General features: G+C 34.9%; 1 protein-coding gene and 1 pseudogene across 11 annotated transcripts in view; both read right to left on the bottom strand.

Moving 5' to 3' along the window:
- APC (APC regulator of Wnt signaling pathway) overlaps positions 1–21,754 on the bottom strand; it is a 148,710-nt gene that overhangs the window by 57,009 nt on the left and 69,947 nt on the right. For 6 of the 11 annotated variants that reach the window (XM_078447440.2, XM_078447451.2, XM_078447447.2 and 3 more), the window contains exons 2-4: positions 10,890–10,974; positions 9,449–9,650; positions 2,777–2,885 (exon numbers count right to left, since the gene is read on the bottom strand). In XM_078447440.2, coding sequence (XP_078303566.2) covers positions 2,777–2,885; positions 9,449–9,650; positions 10,890–10,974 — 396 coding nt within the window. Of the gene's footprint in view, positions 1–2,776; positions 2,886–9,448; positions 9,651–10,889; positions 10,975–20,766; positions 20,920–21,754 lie in introns of all 11 variants that reach the window. The other 5 variants (XM_078447426.2, XM_078447456.1, XM_078447449.1 and 2 more) reach the window with 1 other exon arrangement.
- Positions 10,926–11,076, bottom strand: LOC132676392 (U4 spliceosomal RNA; annotated as a pseudogene).

Raw genomic sequence — 21,754 nt, forward strand, 5'->3', positions numbered from 1 at the left:
GTTATAAACATGCAGATTAAACAAAGAAACTCTCCCCATTTGCAAAATGAAGAAAATGGGACAAGGAAAAGCTTTTACATAATATAGATAATCACATATTGCAAGACAACACAAACTTTTTGGTAATTCAAAAAAGCAAAGCTGAAATAAACAAAAAGAAGTTCTTCATACAGGAGGGTGTTAATTCATTAAAAAATCAATTAACCCTATAGTTAAAATCCCGGGCACTAAGATAACTGCTAGACATACAAAAGGATGAAAAGGACAAGGTAATGAAACTTATAAACACATGCCTGGGTGGCTCAGTCAGTTAAATGTCTGACTCCTGATTTCGGCTCACGTCTGATCTCACGGTTTGTGAGATCAAACGCCATGTCAGGCTATGCACTGACAGCTCAGAGCCTGCTTGGGATTCTCTCTCTGCCCCTCTCCTGCTCATGCTCTCTCTCTCTCTCTCTCTAAGTAAATGAATGTAAAAAAACAAACAAACATAACAAGTGGTAATAGCTAAAATATGATTAAATAAAATAATAATGGGCCATGAAGGAAATGAGGAAGAGCTATAGATTTTTTTATGCTCTATATGCCTAGCAAAGAGCTGTGTCAGACCTGTGTCTGACTCAGAACGACATTCTGTAGGTCCAAGGATTCCAAACTACTTTGTGAGTTAAGTTAGGGGAACTCTCACCCTTTTCCCTTTCAATAATGCAGATGACACTCTACGGAGAATGTATTTCTTCTATAGGCATACCCAAGTTATGGGTTGCAACACAGATGAATTAGTCTGTATGTTATTTCTAATTCCCAATGAGCCAGTTCTAACTCCACTTACTTATCCTTCACTTCCCAAAGTGCCCTGCAAAAAATAAAAAGGTAAACATGACAAAGTATGTGGCAATAATGTGGTTTAGATCGATGTCTTAAAAGCAATGTCTAATATCTTGGTATTTGCAAATGAATGTGTTCTTAACTTGCTTCCCAATATAAATGCAAAAACTGTGAAATTAAAAAAAAATTTATGATATACATGCAGTTTACATTTGCTAATGTTGCCAAATGGTCTATAGTGTCTTATATATGCCAATAAATAAATGGGTTATTTAATAAATATGGGGATAATTTATTTGACAACTCATCTTTGTTTCAGATATTAACCAGTTATTCTCTCAAGTTGTCCCATATATCTAAGCACTTTCTTAAACCTGATTACATGTAGACAACTGGACTCTAAATTTTTTTGTTCTAATTACCAAAGTGAATGGAGAGCAATATGCTTAGGTATTTTTTATTTTAGAGTAAAAATCCCACCAAACCTTCCTGAGTTCCTAATCCCTGAATCCAAGAACTTTCCATTAACTGTTCTTTCACTATCTGAGTCTCCTTAACTCCCCAGAAGATGTCAAGGCCACTATCAGGAAAAGAGATCCTTTCTCTTCCTCTCAAAATCTTGTATGATTGTTCTAGGAGACAGTACATTTAAGCTTCTGGTTCCAGTTCCTGCCAGACAATGCCCATGAGGAAACCTGGCTAAGTACATGTTTTGAAAAAAGCATTCCTTCTTCCTTTTTAAAAAATGTTTATTTTTGACAAAGTGAGCGAGTGGGGGAGGGGCAAAAACAGAGGGGGACAGAGGATCCAAAGCAGGCTCTGTACTGACAGCAGAGAGCCTGATGTGGGGCTCAAACTCATGAACCATGAAATCAGGACCTAAGCTGGAGTCAGAGGCTTAACTGACTGAGCCACCCAGGCACCCTGTGTTCCTTCTTTCTACTTTTGCTTTTTCATTTGTTATATTCTCTCAAAAATGTCATTAGAAATTGAAAAATCAAAGCTAAGAGAGAACAATATATTTTTTTAAAATATTTTCTAACATTTATTTATTTTTGAGAGAGAGAGAGATAGACAGAATGAGTGGGGAAGGAGCAGAGAGAGAGGGAGACACAGAATCCAAAGCAGGCTCCAGTCTCTGAGCTGTCAGCACAGAGCCCAACACGGGGCTTGAACTCATGAACTGTGAGATCATGACCTGAGCTGAAGTCCAAGGCTTAACCCTCTGAGCCACCCAGGCTCCCCAAGGACAATATAATTTTAATTAACCTATTTTTTTTTTTTAAACTGTAAAAAGTATTTATGGATAACAGTAAAATATAATTTTGTTTAAGATTATTAATGTATTCCAGAACATTCTGAAATACTCTTACATGTGTCATCCCATGAATAAATTAGTTGACATGGAGAGCTTGTGTGGGGAAAGAAAAGCTGACAAGATTAAATTCTTTTTCACATAGTTATATTTGCAAACCAAATTTTAGTACTTGTAAAAAGTCCTAAGATCCTTGCCAACAGCTTTTGTCATTTATAATAACTGGAATAGCAGTCAAATTCTTTTCAAAGACACTTTAATTGCAAAAACTATATGGCATGTACTATGGTTAAAAAAAAAATAGATGGTAATAAACAATTCTACAGAGTACGTTTGGTAATTAAACAGACAGAATAAAAAACCAATTGCCTAGTTGAATCCTGAGTCCTTTAAAATTCAAACTTAATAGATTTTCTTAATTAGGGGCTGAAAACAAATTATTTGCTTGAGCATAATGAAGTTTTATCACCTTTACAAACAAAAATTCATTATTATACATTTGAGTTTAAAGTTAGATAAAACATAGTACAGTTTACAGAAAACTAAAAACACAGTTATCCTGAATTTTTAATGAGTAACAGGTATTTTTAAAAGATCAAGTTACTAAAGTCTAAAATAAGCTAAGTTACTTACATTTTCAGTTAAAGGAAGACTATCTATTCTTTTAGTGAGATTCTGAAGTTGAGCATAATACCAGTCTTTTTCCTTTTCTTCTTTGTCAAGATCAGCAAGAAGTAATGATCTGTTTTTCAAAAAAAGGGGAAGTTTACAAAATGCTAACAGAATACATAAAAGTAATTCTTATCAGCTGTAATTGTAATGTTCTCTATTTAAACTAAAGTACTATTAATGAAGAAGCAGAAAACTTAGTGATTTTAGATTTTTGAAGGTGGGACTTAAAATTTTATAATCATTAAAATTTGAGTATTAAAGTTTTTTACTTTTCCACCTAAATAAGATGTTAAACATCCTAACTAGAATGTTCACATTTCAACCAAAGGTTTTCTTCACATTTAGCATAGTCTAAGAATATGATAGTTTACAGAAAAAAGTACACATATAACAAAACTCAAAGTGAATATAAGAATAAAAAGCATAATAGAGTAGTAAAAAAAAGCAATAATTATACAAAAAAACAAACCTAGAGTATAGGAAGCCACTGCACTGGACAGACATGGCTTTCAGCTTCTCAGCAGCCAAAATAATAAGAAATATTTTGTCACTGTGTATTTCTCCAAAGAAGACATACAGATGGCCAACAGACACATGAAACAATGCTCAACATCACTCATCATCAGAGAAATGCAAATCAAAACTACAATGAGATATCACCTCAAACCTATCAAAATGGCTAAAATAAAAAACAAGAAACAACAAGTGTTGGTGAGGGAAAGGAATGCTCATGCACTGTTGGTGGGAATGTAAACGGGTGCAGTCACCCTGGAAAACAGTATGGAGGTTCCTCAAAAAATTAAAAATAGAACTATCCTCCAATCCAGCAATTGCACTACTGGGTATTTACCCAAAGAATATGAAAACACTAATTTGAAAAGATACATGCACCCTGTGTTTAGTGTAGTATTATTTACAATAGCCAAATTATGGAAGCAACTCAAGTGTCCAATGATAGATGAACAGATTAAGAAGAATGGAGAGAAAAAAAAACACAAAACAATGGAGTATTACGTGGCAATGAGAAAGAATGAAATATGGCCCTTTGTAGCAACATGGATGGAACTGGAGAGTGTGATGCTAAGTGAAATAAGCCATACAGAGAAAGACAGATACCATATGGTTTCACTCTTATGTGGATCTTGAGAAACTTAACAGAAACCCATGGGGGAGGGGAAGAAAAAAAAAAAAAGAGGTTAGAGTGGAAGAGAGCCAAAGCATAAGAGACTCTTAAAAACTGAGAACAAACTGAGGGTTGATGGGGGGTGGGAGGGAGGGGAGGGTGGGTGATGGGTATTGAGGAGGGCACCTTTTGGGATGAGCACTGGGTGTTGTATGGAAACCAATTTAATAATAAACTTTATATTGAAAAAAAAAAGAAGAATGGAGATGTGTGTGTCTGTGTGTGTGTGTGTGTGTGTGTGTGTGTATACACACATATATATACATACATACATACTATGGATTACTCAGCCATAAAAAAGAATGAAATCTTGCCATTCACAATGACATGGATAGATCTAGAGAGTATAATGCTAAGTGAAATAAGTCAGTCAAAAAAGACAAACACATACCACATGATTTCACTCATGTGGAATTTATGGAACAAAAATGAACAAAGCAAAAAGAGGCAAACCAAAAAACAGACTCTTAACTAGAGAGAACTGATGATTACCAGAGAGGAGGTTGGGGGTGGGGGGGAATGGGTGAAATACATGAAGGGTGATTTAAGAGTACACCTATCATGATGAGCACTGAGTAATGTACAGAACTGTTGAATCACTATTGTACACCTGAAAATAACATAACACTATATGTTAACTGTATTAGAATTAAAAAAATTAGTTGCAGAAACTTAATAACAAAAAAAGAAATATATTGTTACTGTACAACAATAATAAGTTATTCTCAGAGAAACTTTTTCTTAGTTTGGAATTTGAAGAATTTGTTATGTAATTCCTGGGCAACCCAATAAATGTCTTCAATAACAATATCAAGATACTCTATATCTGATCATTATAAACATGAATGCAAAATAAGAGTGTTAATTTGGGATAAAACTCAGTAGGTACAAAAAGTCTGTGATTTCCTATCATGTGGCTCTTTCCCAAAGTGACCTCTATTATCATTTCCTGGTGTATATTTCCTGGAGATATTCTATAAAAATGCAAGAATCTATGTATACACTTACATGTACATTTAAAAAATTTTTTTAATGTTTTATTTTTATGTTTTGAGACAGAGAGAGACACAGCATGAACAGGGGAGGGTCAGAGAGAGGGAGACACAGAATCTGAAGCAGGCTCCAGGCTCTGAGCTGTCAGCACAGAGCCCGACGCGGGGCTCAATCGAACTCACAGACCATGAGAAGCTGAGCCAAAGTCAGAAGCTCAACCAACTGAGCCACCCAAGCACCCCCCACATGTACATTTTTAAACATGAACAGTAGCATGTTATTCTATGTATTATCCTATTAACCTTTTTTTCACTAAAAATCTATCTTGGGAGATCATTCTATGTCAGAACATAAAAAGGTCCTACATCTTTTTTGCTAGCTGCAGAGTATTGATGAATCTATAATGGGATACCCTGTAACTAGTTTTGTTTTAGAAGGAACATAGGGCCTTTCAAAATTTTTGCTATTATAAACAATGCTGCACTGAATATCCTTATATATAACCCCATTTCACAAATGTGCAAGCATGTATTTAAGATAAATTCCTAGGGTATGTAAAATTTTAACTTACTGTTCTTATTACATTATTATACCAACTTATACCCCTACCACTTTCACTTGATAATGTTTTATCAATCTTTATTTTTGCATATCCAGTTTTTTTAATGGTATATCAACTACAGTTTTAATTTGATTTCTCTTAGTAAGGTTAAGCACTTTCTTTATTTTTTTAATGTTTTTATTTTTATTTTTGAGAGAGAGAGACAGAGACAGAGACAGGGGCAGAGAGAAAGGGAGACACAGATTCCAAAGCAGGCTCTAGGCTCTGAGCAGTGAACTTGTGAATCGCCAAGATCATGACCTGAGGCGAAGTTGGATGCTTAGCTGACTGAGCCACGCAGTCACCCCAGGATAAGCAATTACTCAATTTGAAAACCATTTGTATTTCCTTGCCTGTAACTTTTTCTTACTTACTTATAGGACCTCATCCATATTAAGAGTGATTGTACTTTGTCAGTTATATGGGTTGTAAATGTATTTTCTCTGTTTATCACTGGTCTTTAAACTTTGTTTATAATGCTTTTGTCATGTAGCAAATTTTGAATTTTTTTTGTAGTCAAATTTGTGGATATTTTCTATTATGGCTTCTGGGGTTTGCTCATTTACAGAGATGATGTCCACTTTAAAACTGTTACTTTAAAATTCTGTTTGATTATATTGTTTTGCAAAATATATATACATGTGAATGTGAAAGGTTCTATTCTTGCTAAAATTCCCTTTCCATTACTGAGAAACAATTTAAAAAATAAGAAATATGCCTTCATTTTTGATGTGGCAAGCTTAGTAGTGAGGGAATCCATGGAAAGACAGTAAGCCCTTGCTTATAAGACAGTAAGCCCCTGCTTATGATTGTAGCAATGTTGGGGGAGGTGCAGACTAATGAGAATCTACCTCATCCCTCCCATTTCTGACGACAGAAGCAGGAGAAAGCACAGGAGAAAACCTAAACTCCTTTTACAAGCTGGCATAAAGATGAGATCTGATTTTATTTTTCAGTGTTTCCTGGTGAGAACCCACAGGACCTACCAGGACTTAGAGGCATGAAGAGAGAGATAGATGGTGATGCTGCTATTTCCTCTGATTACTCTCCAATAAATGGGCTCATCATTAAGCAACAGCTGGATGTTAAAAGTGCTTAAATTGATAGGCCAATGTTAGTGATGACGGTGGAGGGGAGGCTAGGGAGAAGAGGGACAAGCTGCTATTAAGATTAAGGTCAAACTGTGATAAAATGCTCTGAGGAAGCCAAGGTCACAATGTCTTGAGCCAAAGTGTTAACAAGTGGTTAAATGATAGTGGTTTACAACACTGTTTAAGGCTCAGAACTAAAACTAGGTCTAGACTCAGAGACAGATAGCTCTTTAGGTTTGGGCTTATTTAGTGATTATTAACAATTTTCTTTAAAAAGTAAATCTTGTGCCTTCTTAGTCTTCTAACTTAGGGTCATCTAAAAGAGCATGGCACGTATGTATTAGGTATTTAATAAATATTTGTTAAATGAGTGAATAGCTAACATGATGATAGCCTACATTTATTGAATGTTCTAAGGACCAGACACAGTTCTAAATATTTTTTAATTTCTTTTTTTTTTAAGTTTATGTAGTGTGTGTGTGTGTGTGTGTGTGAGAGAGAGAGAGAGAGAGAGAGAGAGAGAGAGAGAGAGAGAGAGATGGGGTGGGGGAAGAGAATCCCAAGCAGGCTCCACACCGCCAACACAAAGCATGATATGGGGCTTGAACTCATGAACCACAAGATCATGACCTGAACTGAAAGCAAGAGTCAGACGCTCAACCAAGCCACCCAGAAGCCCTATTTTTAATTTCTTTTTCTCAAAAGTTTATTTATTTTGAGAGAGAGAGCAATTATTTTTTAAATCTAGTTTAACCCTCACAATACCCTTTGAGGTAGTTATTCTTAGGCTCACTCCTCAGATTGGAAAACTGAGGTTCAAAAAGATTACAGAGCTGTGTAGCTGGATTTGAGTCCTGGCTTGACTACTTTCTAGCACTTATCTTGGGCAATAAAGAAAACAAGAAAAAAAGAGACAAAGAGAGTGAATCTATGATTTAACAGAGGGAAAGAAAGAATAAAAAAGAGAGAGGAGAAAGTCATCAAAGAAATCATGTAACAGAATTTTCAAAAGTTGAAGGAAATATATTTCTGGATCAAAAGGGCACAGTGATTATCCAGCATAATGAATGAAGAAAACATGTATACTGAGGCATTCTAAAAGCTTCAAAAGAGGGGAAAATGGCTACCTACAAAGGAATGAGAATCAGATTGGTATTAAGTTTCTCATCAATGACATTGATAATGAAGAAGGAAAATGAGTTTGACCGTAGACCTATCTGAACTAGCAAATGAGTGTGACAGCAAAATAAAGATTGTGTCATACAATCAAGGACTCAATTTTTACCTCTCTCCAACACAGTGAGAACCAAGAGGGCACAAGATAAATCAGAACTACACACATACTCTCTTCTCTCTCTCTCTGCTAATAAACTCAGGGCTTTATCTATGTGATGCAAAGTTAGTTCCTAGGAAAGATGGTATGCTCACAAATCCTCTGTTTCTTAATAGAGTTCAAAGGGGACAGAGATGGAAGATGGTAGATGCTTGTTATTCACAACAGTGTTTCCTATAGGGTCAGACAGAAATATTCCTGGCTCGAGGTAAGAAGCAGAGACTCATGTAAACTCAAGATGAAAGAAAGCTTAACACTATTTCTGGTCCAGAAGATTAACCTATTTTTACAGATGGACACACCTGAAACCAGAGAGAGAGCAGCAAAAGGTCTTTTGCCTTTCAGTTAGATATGCTGGACATTTTTATGCTAATAATCACTTTTTACAACTCTGCAAGGTAGAACCATGTTCCTCTTTTACAGGAGAAAACAATACCAAATTTAATGACATGATCGAGATGGCAGAGCTAATATGTAATGTTTATACATTTTAATATTTCTTCAAGTTTAATAGAATTTTTAGGAATATAAAAATAAGATATTTATGCATTAAGGAATTCATAACCTTTTACAAAACATTTGAAAAAGCTCTTGGTGGGTGATAGATATTCTGGTATTTGGTGATAGATATTCTGGTATTTGTAGTGAGATGATTTTAACTTCAGTAAGAGAAGAAGTTAACACATTAGCTATGAGAAACCAGACTCATAATATATGTCAAGTAATGTTTTCTAAGACACTGAAACCGATAAGTTAAGAAGCGTTTCAGGGGCGCCTGGGTGGCTCAGGAGGTTAACAGTCCAACTCTTGATTTTGGCTCAGGTCATGATCTCACAGTTCTTGCATTCGAGCTCTGTGTCCTGCTTGGAATTCTCTCTCTTTCTCCACCCCCACCCCCCAATCTCCTCCCCTCCTCTCTCTGTCCCTCCCCAACCTGGGTGCCCCCATGCAATCACTCTCTCCCTCAAAATAAACAAACAAAAAAATAAAGGAATGTTTCATTTGTGGCCACTTGTAATAGGCCATCCCTAATGGAAAGTTACCTTATACTGGCTCTGGAGTTACTGAATTTATTTCAAAAGGTACCAAGAAATTCAATTAAAAATCAGTTACATATTTTAAATGATGTAACTATTATGATCATGTATACAGGGCACTTGAAGCATTTAAGTAACAAAGTACAAATCTTAGAATCCCAGGAATTGCCTCTGTTACATTTTCAGATTTAATTTTGCCTCTTTACATTCTTAGATTTAATATAAGTATGATCAGTAACATACTATTTTTGAATTAATAAATGCAAATGCTCTCTTAAGTGTTAGTGATCATCTGCCATACATGCTTCGTAAATTCCTATCTTGTATTTACAAAATGACAAAATAATGGAAAAAAATTGAACATTCAAGTTTACTATTTAATGAAGAAAAGTTACCTTTCTTTCTCAAGTTCTTCTAAATAACCAGTATTTTCTCTGCTTCCATTTACAAACCCTCTTTTTGGAAACGAACCCATAGGAACAGGACTGCACTCTCCTGAACGACTAGATACAGATCCTTCGCGGCTTCCATAAGAACGGAGGGACATTTTTGAGCGTAGTTTCACTCCAGGGAAATTACTGCTATCTAAATTAAGTTCTAAATAAAAGAGAGACAAGTTTTTATATAACAATTGCTTTAAAGTGGTCTAAAATATTGCTAATGCAATTAAATAAAATATTAGGTTCATGTTTTAGTCCTCAAATTTTAACCCATAATATAATTGCATATACATTATATTACATAATGCCTGTAGGAGTAGCAAATTTATGCAGGGAACAGAGAAAATCCTTATCACAAACGCTGATGCTCATAGATATTCGCTGACTGCTAGTTCCAGATATAAATGCAATATATACAAATATCAAGTCTTAAAAAAAAAAAAGTGTTCACTGCAACTCTAAATTTGTAACAGAGGAAGGCACAAATACACATGACTGAATAAACAATTATTAAGAAACTCAATGACTAAACTTCCCTCCAAAGTCAGCTTGAATCAGGGGGAAAAGGAGTATGTTAAAAGAAAATCAGACAAAGTATCTTTGCTCAGATTCCTGCTAAATAATAATATATTTTAGGACCCAAAGGTAATTTCTCAGCCAAGTTTCAATTATCATTAAGCACTTTACCTGTTTTGGTATTTGAATTTTTAAGCAACAAAATGAGAAAGATATTCTTTTAAAATTCTACTAAAGTGGGGCGCCTGGGTGGCGCAGTCGGTTAAGCCTCCGACTTCAGCCAGGTCACGATCTCGCGGTCTGTGAGTTCGAGCCCCGCGTCAGGCTCTGGGCCGATGGCTCGGAGCCTGGAGCCTGTTTCCGATTCTGTGTCTCCCTCTCTCTCTGCCCCTCCCCCGTTCATGCTCTGTCTCTCTCTGTCCCAAAAATAAATAAAAAAAAAAAATAAAATAAAATAAAATTCTACTAAAAATGGCATATAATCAGCTTCTATATGTGACAAGACAAAGCATTTCTATCCTGGATGGAACAGAGAAGGGCATTTATTCCTTCAAGTAACGAAATAAGCCCAGTCTGTCCCATACAGCTTACTAAAGGCCTATTTAGAGACTGGCGTAATAGAAATGAGCTTTAAAAAGAGCTGAAAAATAATCAAATAAGAAATCTAAAATAATTTATTCAAAGCCAGTTAAATGTCTAACTGAAGGAATGACAAAGAGACATTTTATGTATTTGTATTTTAACAACTAACCCTAATAGATAAGGCTGTTATACCAACAAAACTGAAACCAATAGTCAAGGGAAGCTGTATTTGGATATACACACCTAAAGTTGACAACTGGAGCTTAAAAATTACTTTAAAATACTTAAAAAAATCTACCTTTGAGACGCTCTAATAAATCAATCTGTCCAGAAGAAGCCATAGCTTCATCTTCAATACTTCCTTGTAGCTGTTTAAGTACTTCCTGTAAAAAAGAACACAATATATTAATATGACAAAATTCAATTAGCAATAATCGCGCCTCGGATAAACCTCATTGGCTACGATACTGCCACTGCGCAAAGCTAACATGACAAAATTCTAAATAATTCTTGAAGATATGCTTCTAAGTTTCCTGGTGTTTAGGTAGGCTAGGGAAAAAAGTTATTTCAGACCAATGTGAAAATGTATCTTAAGCTGTAAAGCACTCTACATATATTACCTATTATTAATTATGAATAATAAATTATATCTCAATAACAATAGTGATATTTGGAGTGATATGGGGAGTCTCTATGCAAGATACTATATGGAACAGTTAAGATACATTATCTCTAACTTTTAAAACAATACAAGGTGAATTATTTTCATTTTTCAGATGGGTCAAGCAAGACTCAAAAGTCCTGCCCAAGTTGTAAAAGCTAGTTATATGTTTAGAATCCATGTCTCTGAAGCCTGCAACATGACCATGAAAAACACCAAATTAACAATTATAATATGCTGTCTTATTTAACATCCTAACAAATATTCAAGTTTCTATATACCGTATTTAAATATATTCTAGCATACTAATTTACATTCACCCAATAATGAAATGACTATATTCTTGCTTACTGCCTCCTGACTTTTGAAGCAATTTCTTTCCCATCTAAGTTCTTCTCTTGATAAATTTTCCTCAAAGAATGCTGGAAACTGTCATTTTCTACCAATTTTTTCTGCATGTTCCTTAATAATTTATATTGTATTTTTCATATTCCGGGGCATTCCATTCAAGTCCCCAGCAAAGTCTTGTTGACCAATTAGGTTTCCAAACACAGGACAATGTTCTTGAACATGTATGACCTTGTAACTATAGGCAGTATTCTCCAAAATGAAAATGATCCATAAACAGAGTGGAAAGAAAATCTGTCAAAAAGTGAATGCAGCAAAAACAACTTTACTGGTTTACCTTGACAGTGACATTATCAACATTAAAAAAAGAATCCCTATGTTAACAAGAAATAGCCTGTGGACTTACAATCTGACCTTCAAATAACAGACCACATTGGTGGTTGAAAGGAACATGGAGGTGATAGATACTCACGTTCAAATTATTAAGGCCAAAATGTATCACATCTGTGGGACAGGAACAAATGTGTATAGTGATGTGATACTTGAATGAATACTCTAAAATGTCTGCTATAAACTTCAGGACACCATTCCTTCCATAAGGTTTGAGAACTATCATTCTAGGCTATCTGTGTTTCTCAGGATCCCGATTCTCCTTCCATCCAGGGCTACTACTTGTAGTGCTTCAATGGCCCTTTAATAAGTATTTCTTATACTCCCCAGCCTCACAGTTCAACAACTATCCTTCAGCAGGTAACTTCAAATCATATGTCTCTAATCAACTGCAAACTTCAGATTCACTTTCCCAATTTGACTGATAGACACCTTATATCTGGATGATATATATGTCCAGAACTATCATTTTGAGCTACTACAACCTGTTCTCTGCCTTGTATCCTCTTAATTAAATGTAAATGGCCTTTTCTTCCTTTTAGGCTTAGTCCTTAGCATCATCTCCTTCATATCACCAATCAGTTATCAAATTCTGTCTTCAACCTCTAGTATCTCTTAGAACCATCTCTTTTCTATTCTTACTGTCATTATCCTGGTTATTAACCCCCCCCCCCAAAACTATTAAATAATCTCCTATGTAGTCCTACCATGCATAGAACTATCAGACTAAGCCTTTTATTTAAAAAAAAAAAATTTTTTTTTAACGTTTATTTATTTTTGAGACAGAGCATGAACGGGGGAGGGTCAGAGAGAGAGGGAGACACAGAATCTGAAACAGGCTCCAGGCTCTGAGCAGTCAGCACAGAGCCCGACGCGGGGCTCGAACCCACAAGCTGTGAGATCATGACCTGAGCCGAAGTCGGACGCTCAACCGACTGAGCCACCCAGGCGCCCCCAGACTGAGCCTTTTAAAGCATAGTTCTGATCAGGCCTCCATACAAGATTCTTCTCCACAGTCTACAAGTGTGGGTCTGAAATTTCAGTATGGATCAGAATCACCTGATAAGCCTATTGCACCACAGACTGCTCATTCAGTAAGCCTGGGATACAGGCTGTAAATCCTCATTTTCAACAAGTTCCCAGGTGATGCTGATGCTGAAAACAATTATCAAGATGTTAACAGTGGTATTCTAAGAAGCTGGAATTACAAGCAATTTTTTCTTTTTTTTTTGTTTTGTAATTTTTAAACAATGAGTATTAAAAAAATACTGTTTTTAGAAAAGGTATAAAGATGAAAAAGTCCAAAAACAACAACTAAAAGAAATCCTTGGCATATCATAGGACATATGCCTAACTTTTCAAAATTAAAAATAATAAGCAAAAAACTTAAAATCAAAATCAAGTTACAAGGCCATGTAAACTTGGATATCCAACAATAAAAATTAATTAAACTTACGGCAATTAGCCATATAATGGAATACTATGCAACTACAGTAATATTAAAACTATTGATATGAAAAGACTATGATGATACACAAAATTAAAAACAATTTTTAAAAAAATTCATTTTTGAGAGAGACAGAGTGTGAGCGGGGGAGGGGCAGAGAGAGAGGGAGAAACTGAATCCAAAGCAGGCTCTAAGCTCTGAGCTGAACCCAAAACCCGCAAGATCATGACCTGAGCCGAAGTCGGACACTTAACCAACTGAGCCACTCAGGTGCCCCAGTACATACAATTTTTAAGAAGCATGCTGCAAAATATAATCCCATCAAATGCATGCCTGCATATAATGTGCAGAGAGAAAAATCTATACACTGTCAAAGGTTATCTGATTTAAAAAAGAATTTTTAATGGGTGATTTTGATATCTTTTTACTGGTCTTTATTTCTTAATTTTTAAAAATATTGAATATGCACAATTTGTAACAAGAGCTTTTTCAAAAAGTTTCTGTACATACGGTTAGAAATCTATTGAGGGGCACCTGGGTGGCTTAGTTGGTTAAGCGTCTGACCAGCTCAGGTCATGATTTCACAGTTCGTGAGTTCAAGTCCACATCAGGCTCTGTACTGACAGCACAGAGCCTGCTTCCAAGCTTCTGTCTCCCTCTCTCTCTCTCTGCCCCTCCCTTACTTGCTCACTCTCTCTCAAAAATAAAGAAACATTAAAAAAAAATCTATTGATAAAAACTGTAACCATAGAGGTAAATAAAATTGTTGAAATTTAACGTTTAAAAAAGTTTTGAGACTTTCAATTAGTTTAGCATGTTTGTGCACTTCATATAAATGGACTCATACAACATATAATCTTTTGTGTCTCATGTTTTTTGCTCACCAAACATTTATGAGATTCATCCATGCTATTACATGTATCAATTCACGGTTTTTCAATGCTGTACAGTAGTCCACTGTATGAATAAACCCAAGTGGATTTATCCTTTATCCTCCTAGTGGGCATTTGGGTTGTTACTCGTTTGGAGGCTATTATGAAGAATGCTACTATGCACATTCTTGCATGTATCTTTTAGTGAACACATGCAGTCACTTCTCGAGTACATATCTGGGAGTTAAAATGCTAAGTCATAGGATTTAACTTTAAAAGAACTGTCTGTTCTCCAACCTGGCGGTACTATTTTATACTCCTTCCAGCAATGTATGAGCATCCTGATGTTCCACTGTATGCATGACCAGTCTTTTTAATTTTAGTGATTTGAGTGGAGTGAAATGATATCTGCATTTCCCTGATGATAAGGGATGTTGAACCACTTTTCATGTGCTTACTGGCCATTTATCTCTCTTTTTGAATTGTCTTTTCAAACTTTTGGCCATATTCTTTAAATTGGATTTTTTTTTTTTTTTTTTTTTTTTTTGGTTACTGGTTTGCAAAAATTCTTTACCTATCCATACTGAGTTCTTCATTAGATATATGTATTGTAAATATTTTCTTGTAATCCATGGCTTGCCTTTTCATTTTCTTAATGAAGTTTTTTGAAAAGATTTTAGTTTTAGTTTTTAATTTGATGGAGTCTATTTTATACCTTTTTTTTTGTTTAGTCCTTTATGTGTCCTGAGAAATCTTGCCTACCCAACGTCAAAGATACTGTCTTATATTTTCTTCTAAAAACATTAACAGAAGTTCTTGGTTTTAAGGGGTTATGTTTTTGTTTTATGGTTAGTGCTTTGTCATTCTATTTAAGAAATCTTTGCCTACTTTATTATTTAAAAAAAATTTTTTTTTTACATTTATTTATTTTTGAGAGACAGAGCACAAGTGGGGGAGGGGCAGAGATGGAAGAAGACACAGAATTCGAAGCAGGCTCCAGGCTCCAAGCTGTCAGCACAGAGCCCGATGCGGGGATCAAACTCAGGAACTGTGAGATCATGACCGGAGCCAAAGGTAGATGCTTAACCGACTGAGGCACCCAGGCGCCCCAAAATCTTTGTCTACTTTAAAAACATGAAGCTGTTCCCTATGTTTCCTTCTGGAAGCCACTATTTTGTCTTTCACAAAGACAAAGGTCTATAATCCAACTTGAATTAATTTTTGCATATGATAAGAGGTAGGGCTCTGAACTCTTTACTTTTTTCTTTATACAAATATTTAATTGCCCCTGAACCACTTGTTGAAAAGACCACCCTTGCCCCAATGAAGTGCAGGGATGCCTTGGTCATAAATCAAGTGACCAAATATGTATGGCTATTTTTCTCAACTCTATTTCTGCTAGTCTACTAGTCTAATCAATTATCACATGTCTTTGTAACTTTGCAACTTTACACTAATTCTCAGCAACTATCTCTTTAAATATTACTTTCACTCCATTCTCTTCCCCTGCCCCTTCTGGCTCCTCTTCAATTATATTTGCCTGTATCTATCTGTGTCCTTCATAACTCTTACATATAGTTTTTTATTCACATTTTTTTATTTTTCTGTGCTTTAATTTGGGTATTTTCTATTGACCTTTCTTACATGTTCACTAATTCTGTCTTCTCACTAGTTCATTAATTCTGTGTTTACATGCCCAATCCAGTAAGTTATTAGTAAAACTATTTCTCAGTTCTAGAATATCTTTTTAATTACAGATTACAATTCTTTGTCTAAATTTTCTGACTTTTCATCCACTTTACCCATCTTTTCTTTTTCTCAAGACATTTATAATAATTACATTAAAGTCTTTCCTAATTCCAACATCTGGATCACCTTTGGATTTGCTTCTATTAACTATCTGTTCTCTTCATTTATCATTTTCGTTTCCTGCATTTCTTGTAACTCTTAGCTGTATGCCAATCGTTACGTATACAAGAACAAGAGAGACTTAAGACATTTTCTCTTAGCATTTGCGTTTTCCACTACTGGAGTCTGATCTCCAATCAGGAACTAAAAATGGGCCACAGGTGCAGTTCAAGCAAAATTTACATCAATTTGATTTGCCAAGTTCTGCAAATGTGTCTCTCCCCTAAATTTAGACTGAAAATAATATAGGTTTCTGTCTCCTTAGCCCTTAGCCTCCTTCCCTATACAGCTCTCAAATCTGACATTTATCTTAAAAGAAAAACTAGCCATATTTGATACAGGGCCTACCTACCTTAAGTCTGTGTCTCTCAAGCATTTCAAGATTAAAGAATATTCACTTTGCTTTTCTAGCTCAGCCTTATTCTCAGGTGGTACCTGACTCCTTAGCCCTAAAAGTTCTGTCCCTTGGACGCAGTGAGCTTAGGTCTTTAGTCTGCTCCACAAAGTAAAAATCTGGCAAATGTTTTGTGAAGGAGACCTCCTGTGTGAAAATAATGTGTCCTTCTCACAGCAGAACTTTGCCTCCCAATATTCAGCTTTCCTAGTCCATCCCCAGATACCTTCACAAGACTCAGCCAATGCCATTGGGGAAAACTAGCCATGCATTTGGAGCTCCTCTATATGTCAATACTTCACATCTGCCCACATTTGTCAAGAGTTGTGACAGTTTCTTTCCTCCAATGGAGTCCTGCTTGTGCCAGTAATTAACAGCAGTCTGTATTCAGAATCAGTAAATATCCATGGGGAAGAAAATCACCAGTGATCTCTGCTCTAGAAAGAGATCTTTCCTCTTATGAATTTTAGTTAATATACCCCTTGATGACTCCACAGTTCTCCAAGGTCTTTTAAAGTATGATTTTTGTATTTTATCCAGTGTTTCTTAGTTGTTGGAGAAGGAATGACTGCCTGGAGCTGAGTCCTGCATACAACCTTACGGAAGTAGTTCTCAATTTCAAAGACTTAAAAAAACAAAACAAAACAAAACAAAAATGTAACACAACTGCAGAGCAATTCTAAATATTTCAGAAAATGTTTTGATAAATGGCAGTTTTTACAATTAATATGTATTTTGAAGGAGAGAATACTCATTTGCATTTATAAGTCTTGGAAATTTGGTTTTAAAATTATTTATATTGTATAACCGCACATTATTTTTAAAAACATTTTAAGATTTTGGAAACATTAAAGGATTATTTATTAGAGGTGAAATGTTCTATGGTGATATAAGTGAAAAGAAAATATTTATCAATGAGCAACTATGCCATTTCAGGGAGGTTGTTACTTGACCCACTTCTGTTTCTGTCACTATCTCAGTTATATATTCTTTTCATTAACCAAATATATTTAATAATTAAATCTTCCAATTAAGTTATGAAATGTGTCGATCTGAGTTTTTATTTCTAATTCTTTCTTATACTCTGAAAATAAGATACTCTACATGTATGTGATTTTGAAGTTCTACAACAATTTATAAAATTTCATTCTGACAAAATACAACAAAGATATAAATGGTTCATTAATAATTTACCTACAGATAATTTTTCTATACCATGATATCTCTCAGTTTAAAGGCTTCACATCTCTACATGGCCATGTTTATCTTGCTGCTATGCTCAGCATTTTATTTTTTAAATTACTATTATTATTTTTTTTTTAGAGTGAGAGACAGAAACTGTGAGCAGGGAAGAGACAGCAGGCTCCATGCTGTGTGGAGCCAGATGCAAGGCTTGATCCCACAACCCTGGGATCATGACCTGGGCCAAAATCAAGAGTCAGACGCTCAACTGACTGAGCCACCCAGCTACCCCTATGCTCAGCATTTTAAAGTAAATCAAGTTGACTGAGTTCCAACCCTGGAATAAAAAATACAGTACATAATTTCTTTTAAATTTAGCTACAATTTCTGTATTTATCTGTTTCCAGGTCATCTAAATCCCATGAAATATCTATTTTATTTTGTCATTTTATTTTATTTTATTTTTTTACAGAAAATGTCAAATATCTACACAAGTATGGAGAACATTATAGCAAACTCCCATGTATCCTCACATTCTGCCTTGATAATTATAAACTTATGATCTTGTTTCACCTATATCCATACCCACTTCCTCTATTCCCCTCCCTGACTCAGGCATCATATTATTTCTTCTATAAATAATTCAGTACATATATTTAAACAGGGATTCTTTCTAAACCATAATGCCATCATTATACCTAAAAGATAAGCTTTTCTTTAATGTTTTCAAATATATAGTCAGGGTTCACATTTCTCTATTGTACACATATTTCCCTGTCTCACACACACACACAAATATTTGTGTAGCTTATCTGTATGAATGCCTTGTAATCAACAGCAAATAGTATTCTTTTTTGCCACTAGATGGTACTACCGTGTAAATTTCAGAAATACTTAAATTATCTAGTTGAAGACCCACCTTGCCTTTCTTTGGGGTAACCAGGTTAATGAACAGGAAACATGATTCAAGATTATATATATAATCTATTCCAAAGAATAATAAGTGATTTTGAGATAAATAACTACTGTTTTGGATTAACTTTAATCCAATGTAGGAAGTGCCAGTGTTTCCAAGAGTCTTTTCACAAATCAATACTCCAAGACAAAACAAATGGTCATAGTTCATGCTTTTGAGCTTAAAGCGTTTTAAGGAGAGTTACATAAATAATTTCATTATAAGGTTGCAACTGCTTTGATACCATATGCCCAATCCTAAAGAAATATGTGGATGTCTTTGCAAAGATGTCTGGAGAAGCACTTGCTGAGTAATAATCAATTCATGGTTGAATTCAGACATACCTTAAGTGTTCATTATTCATGATGTATAATATTATACCGCATGGATAAGTGGTAAACCTGAAATTCCACTGTAGAAATTTAAGGGTCTGACTTGTATTGTTACTCTGAGACATTCCACTTCAGCATGGAGATGGGTGTAAGGGTAGGTTAAAATGTCTCCCAAAAATTAATCCTGAATTTGCTCAAATACTTAAGCAAAAAGTTAAAAGGGATGTCAAAATTATGTACTATAAAGGTCTAGATAGACCTGCCAAGAGGAGTTCTTTGCAAAATATACTTCCCAAAGTAGATGAAAGAGTAGTCCTGTAGGGAACTTTAATTTTGTATCTTCAAACTTTTAAAACCACATGCCATGTACAATAATTTTAGATCTATTGTGTTGATCAGTGTTAAAATAGCAAACTATTCTTTTTTAACCCATTAGATAACTGATTTGGCTGTTTTTAAGGTCACAGTTCGTGGTGAGGAAACATGTTTATTTAAAGTTTACCTTATGTCCAAAAGGACTGGAAGTAGGTATCTTACAGATCTATCATTGCTGAAGACAGTTTTAGCCACAGAAATAGGTAATTAAAATAAAAAAGATTTATGGATAGACAGAATTATACATATGAGTAAAAGGTTGAACTGTTATGATTAGACTATAAAGGGTAAGAGAGGAGCAAACTAGTTCAGTGATGTACAGAAGCTTGAAGAATAAGGGAGACCTCAAAATGCATAGAAAAAGAATTAGAAGAAAATAGGAAATGAATAAGAGTAGTGGACAGATAGGAAGAACAGGGTCAGGCACCCGGATGCTAAAATAGCCAAGAGGCAGAAACAACACAAAGCAGGAAGAGTTTTTAAAAGAGAAAGAGGTTAACAGTTTTGTTGATGATCTCCAAATTTATAAAGTTATTAAGTTCAGTGAGAAGATAATCTGCCTAAGTAACTGGAAATTAAAATAGCTAAAATTTTAACCTCAATTATTCTGAAATTAGAACATATCTTCCCCACTACAAACTGAGTATTTTATAACTTTTCTTGGAGGTTATCACAACTTTTCAATGCTATTTGGCAAACCAATTTCAGGACTTGAAAGAGTCATGGAAAGCATCTAGGCTAGTGTGATGCCTGTACTTTCCAAATAAGGCACCTTAAGTCCAGAAGCGTTTCTAAAGGTGATACAACTTGACTTGTGGCAAAAAAAAAAAAGGAATAGGACCAGGTACTGACTCTCAGTTCTGGACTCTTCCCATTAGGGAATTCCATTTTTCTTGATCATTTATCACTATAGCACTTAAGTGGAGACAAGATCTGGACAGCTGGGGAGGAAGACTATCTTTAATAATTAAGGTACACTCTAAAGTTGTGAGACTAGTTTCTATGAATTACACAGAACACCCAGCCTCAGTATAGTGATGCTAAAGCTGGTCTCTTATTTTTAAGCTTAAAAACAACTAAGAACTAACTAGTAATTGGGGTTTTACGATTATTTTCTCTACATGATTCGCTGGATTAATTTAATACATTTTGGTCAAAACATACATGTTAACTTTTGCAGGAAGGAGTTTACATATTACTGCTGAACTTAAAATACACTTTTAAGTAAGCAAAGTATCTAACCCCAAGTTTACAGGAGGGAATACTGAATAAAAATGGATAAACTACAATTAAAAGTCACAGTCTTGATACCTTCATATTAGATGCCTCAGTTTCCAGTTTTGTAAGATGATTGGAATTATCTTCTAGCTCTTGTCGAAGATTTGAGTTCTCCATCTTCAGTGCCTCAACTTGCTTTAACAACTGATCATATGAAGCTGCAGCCATCCTTGGCTACCCTTGGACCTATAAGGTTAAAAAGGATTTTGAAATTCACTACTAAAAAAATCGTGGCTGCTTGTTTATAAAGAAAGGGATTAAGAAACAAAATTCTGGAGACATTTAATAAGAACTGTGTTAATTAGCAGTAATGGTTTCAAACCAATATTGTTCAAGCAGCATCTTTCTAAGAGGATGAAACACTGGAGTCTTAGCTGAAGACAAGGAGGAATAAAATAGAAGAGAACCTCAGTAGTGTTTGATTACATTTGCCTTTTCACAGGTGGATGAGATTTCTGTCAGGTTAGGACTTTCTTCAAGTTTTCAAAGATACTTTAACTGGTCTTACAGGCAAAACTTATGTAATGAAGTATAAGCATTGATAAGAAATTTATATTGGTAACGTTATTTATGGATTTTGTCCAATAGCTACATAACTTTAAAGTCAGAGTGAATTAATGAGATTAGGTATTACATTTTGTCACTTTGATAGAAGGACAGTCTTAAGTATCATCCATGGGGAAGTAGTTAGTTCTGAACTTTCAAGAAGGCCTCATTAAAAAGGTAGCCATTTAACAGAATGAATACAAAGGACAGCCCTCGATTGAGAATTCAAATCTTTTTGATAGGAAGATGAAAAATAAGAATTACTAATACAAAGTTCTATTACATTTATTAAAAAAGATGAATATAATAGGCCATGCTATAGCATATGCGGTCTTTGGACCCACTGTGCTCAGAATGAGGCCAAAAGACATTTAAAGAAAACTGATGATTTTGGAAGTAGAAATTGTCAAAGAGAAGTGAGGTAGACTCTGGCAATTAATTATATCACTGTGAAAGAAGAAGGAAGAAAAGAAAG

Source organism: Panthera onca, chromosome A1, assembly GCF_046562875.1.
Source record: "Panthera onca isolate mPanOnc1 chromosome A1, mPanOnc1 haplotype 2, whole genome shotgun sequence".
NCBI classification, from domain to species: Eukaryota; Metazoa; Chordata; class Mammalia; order Carnivora; family Felidae; genus Panthera; species Panthera onca.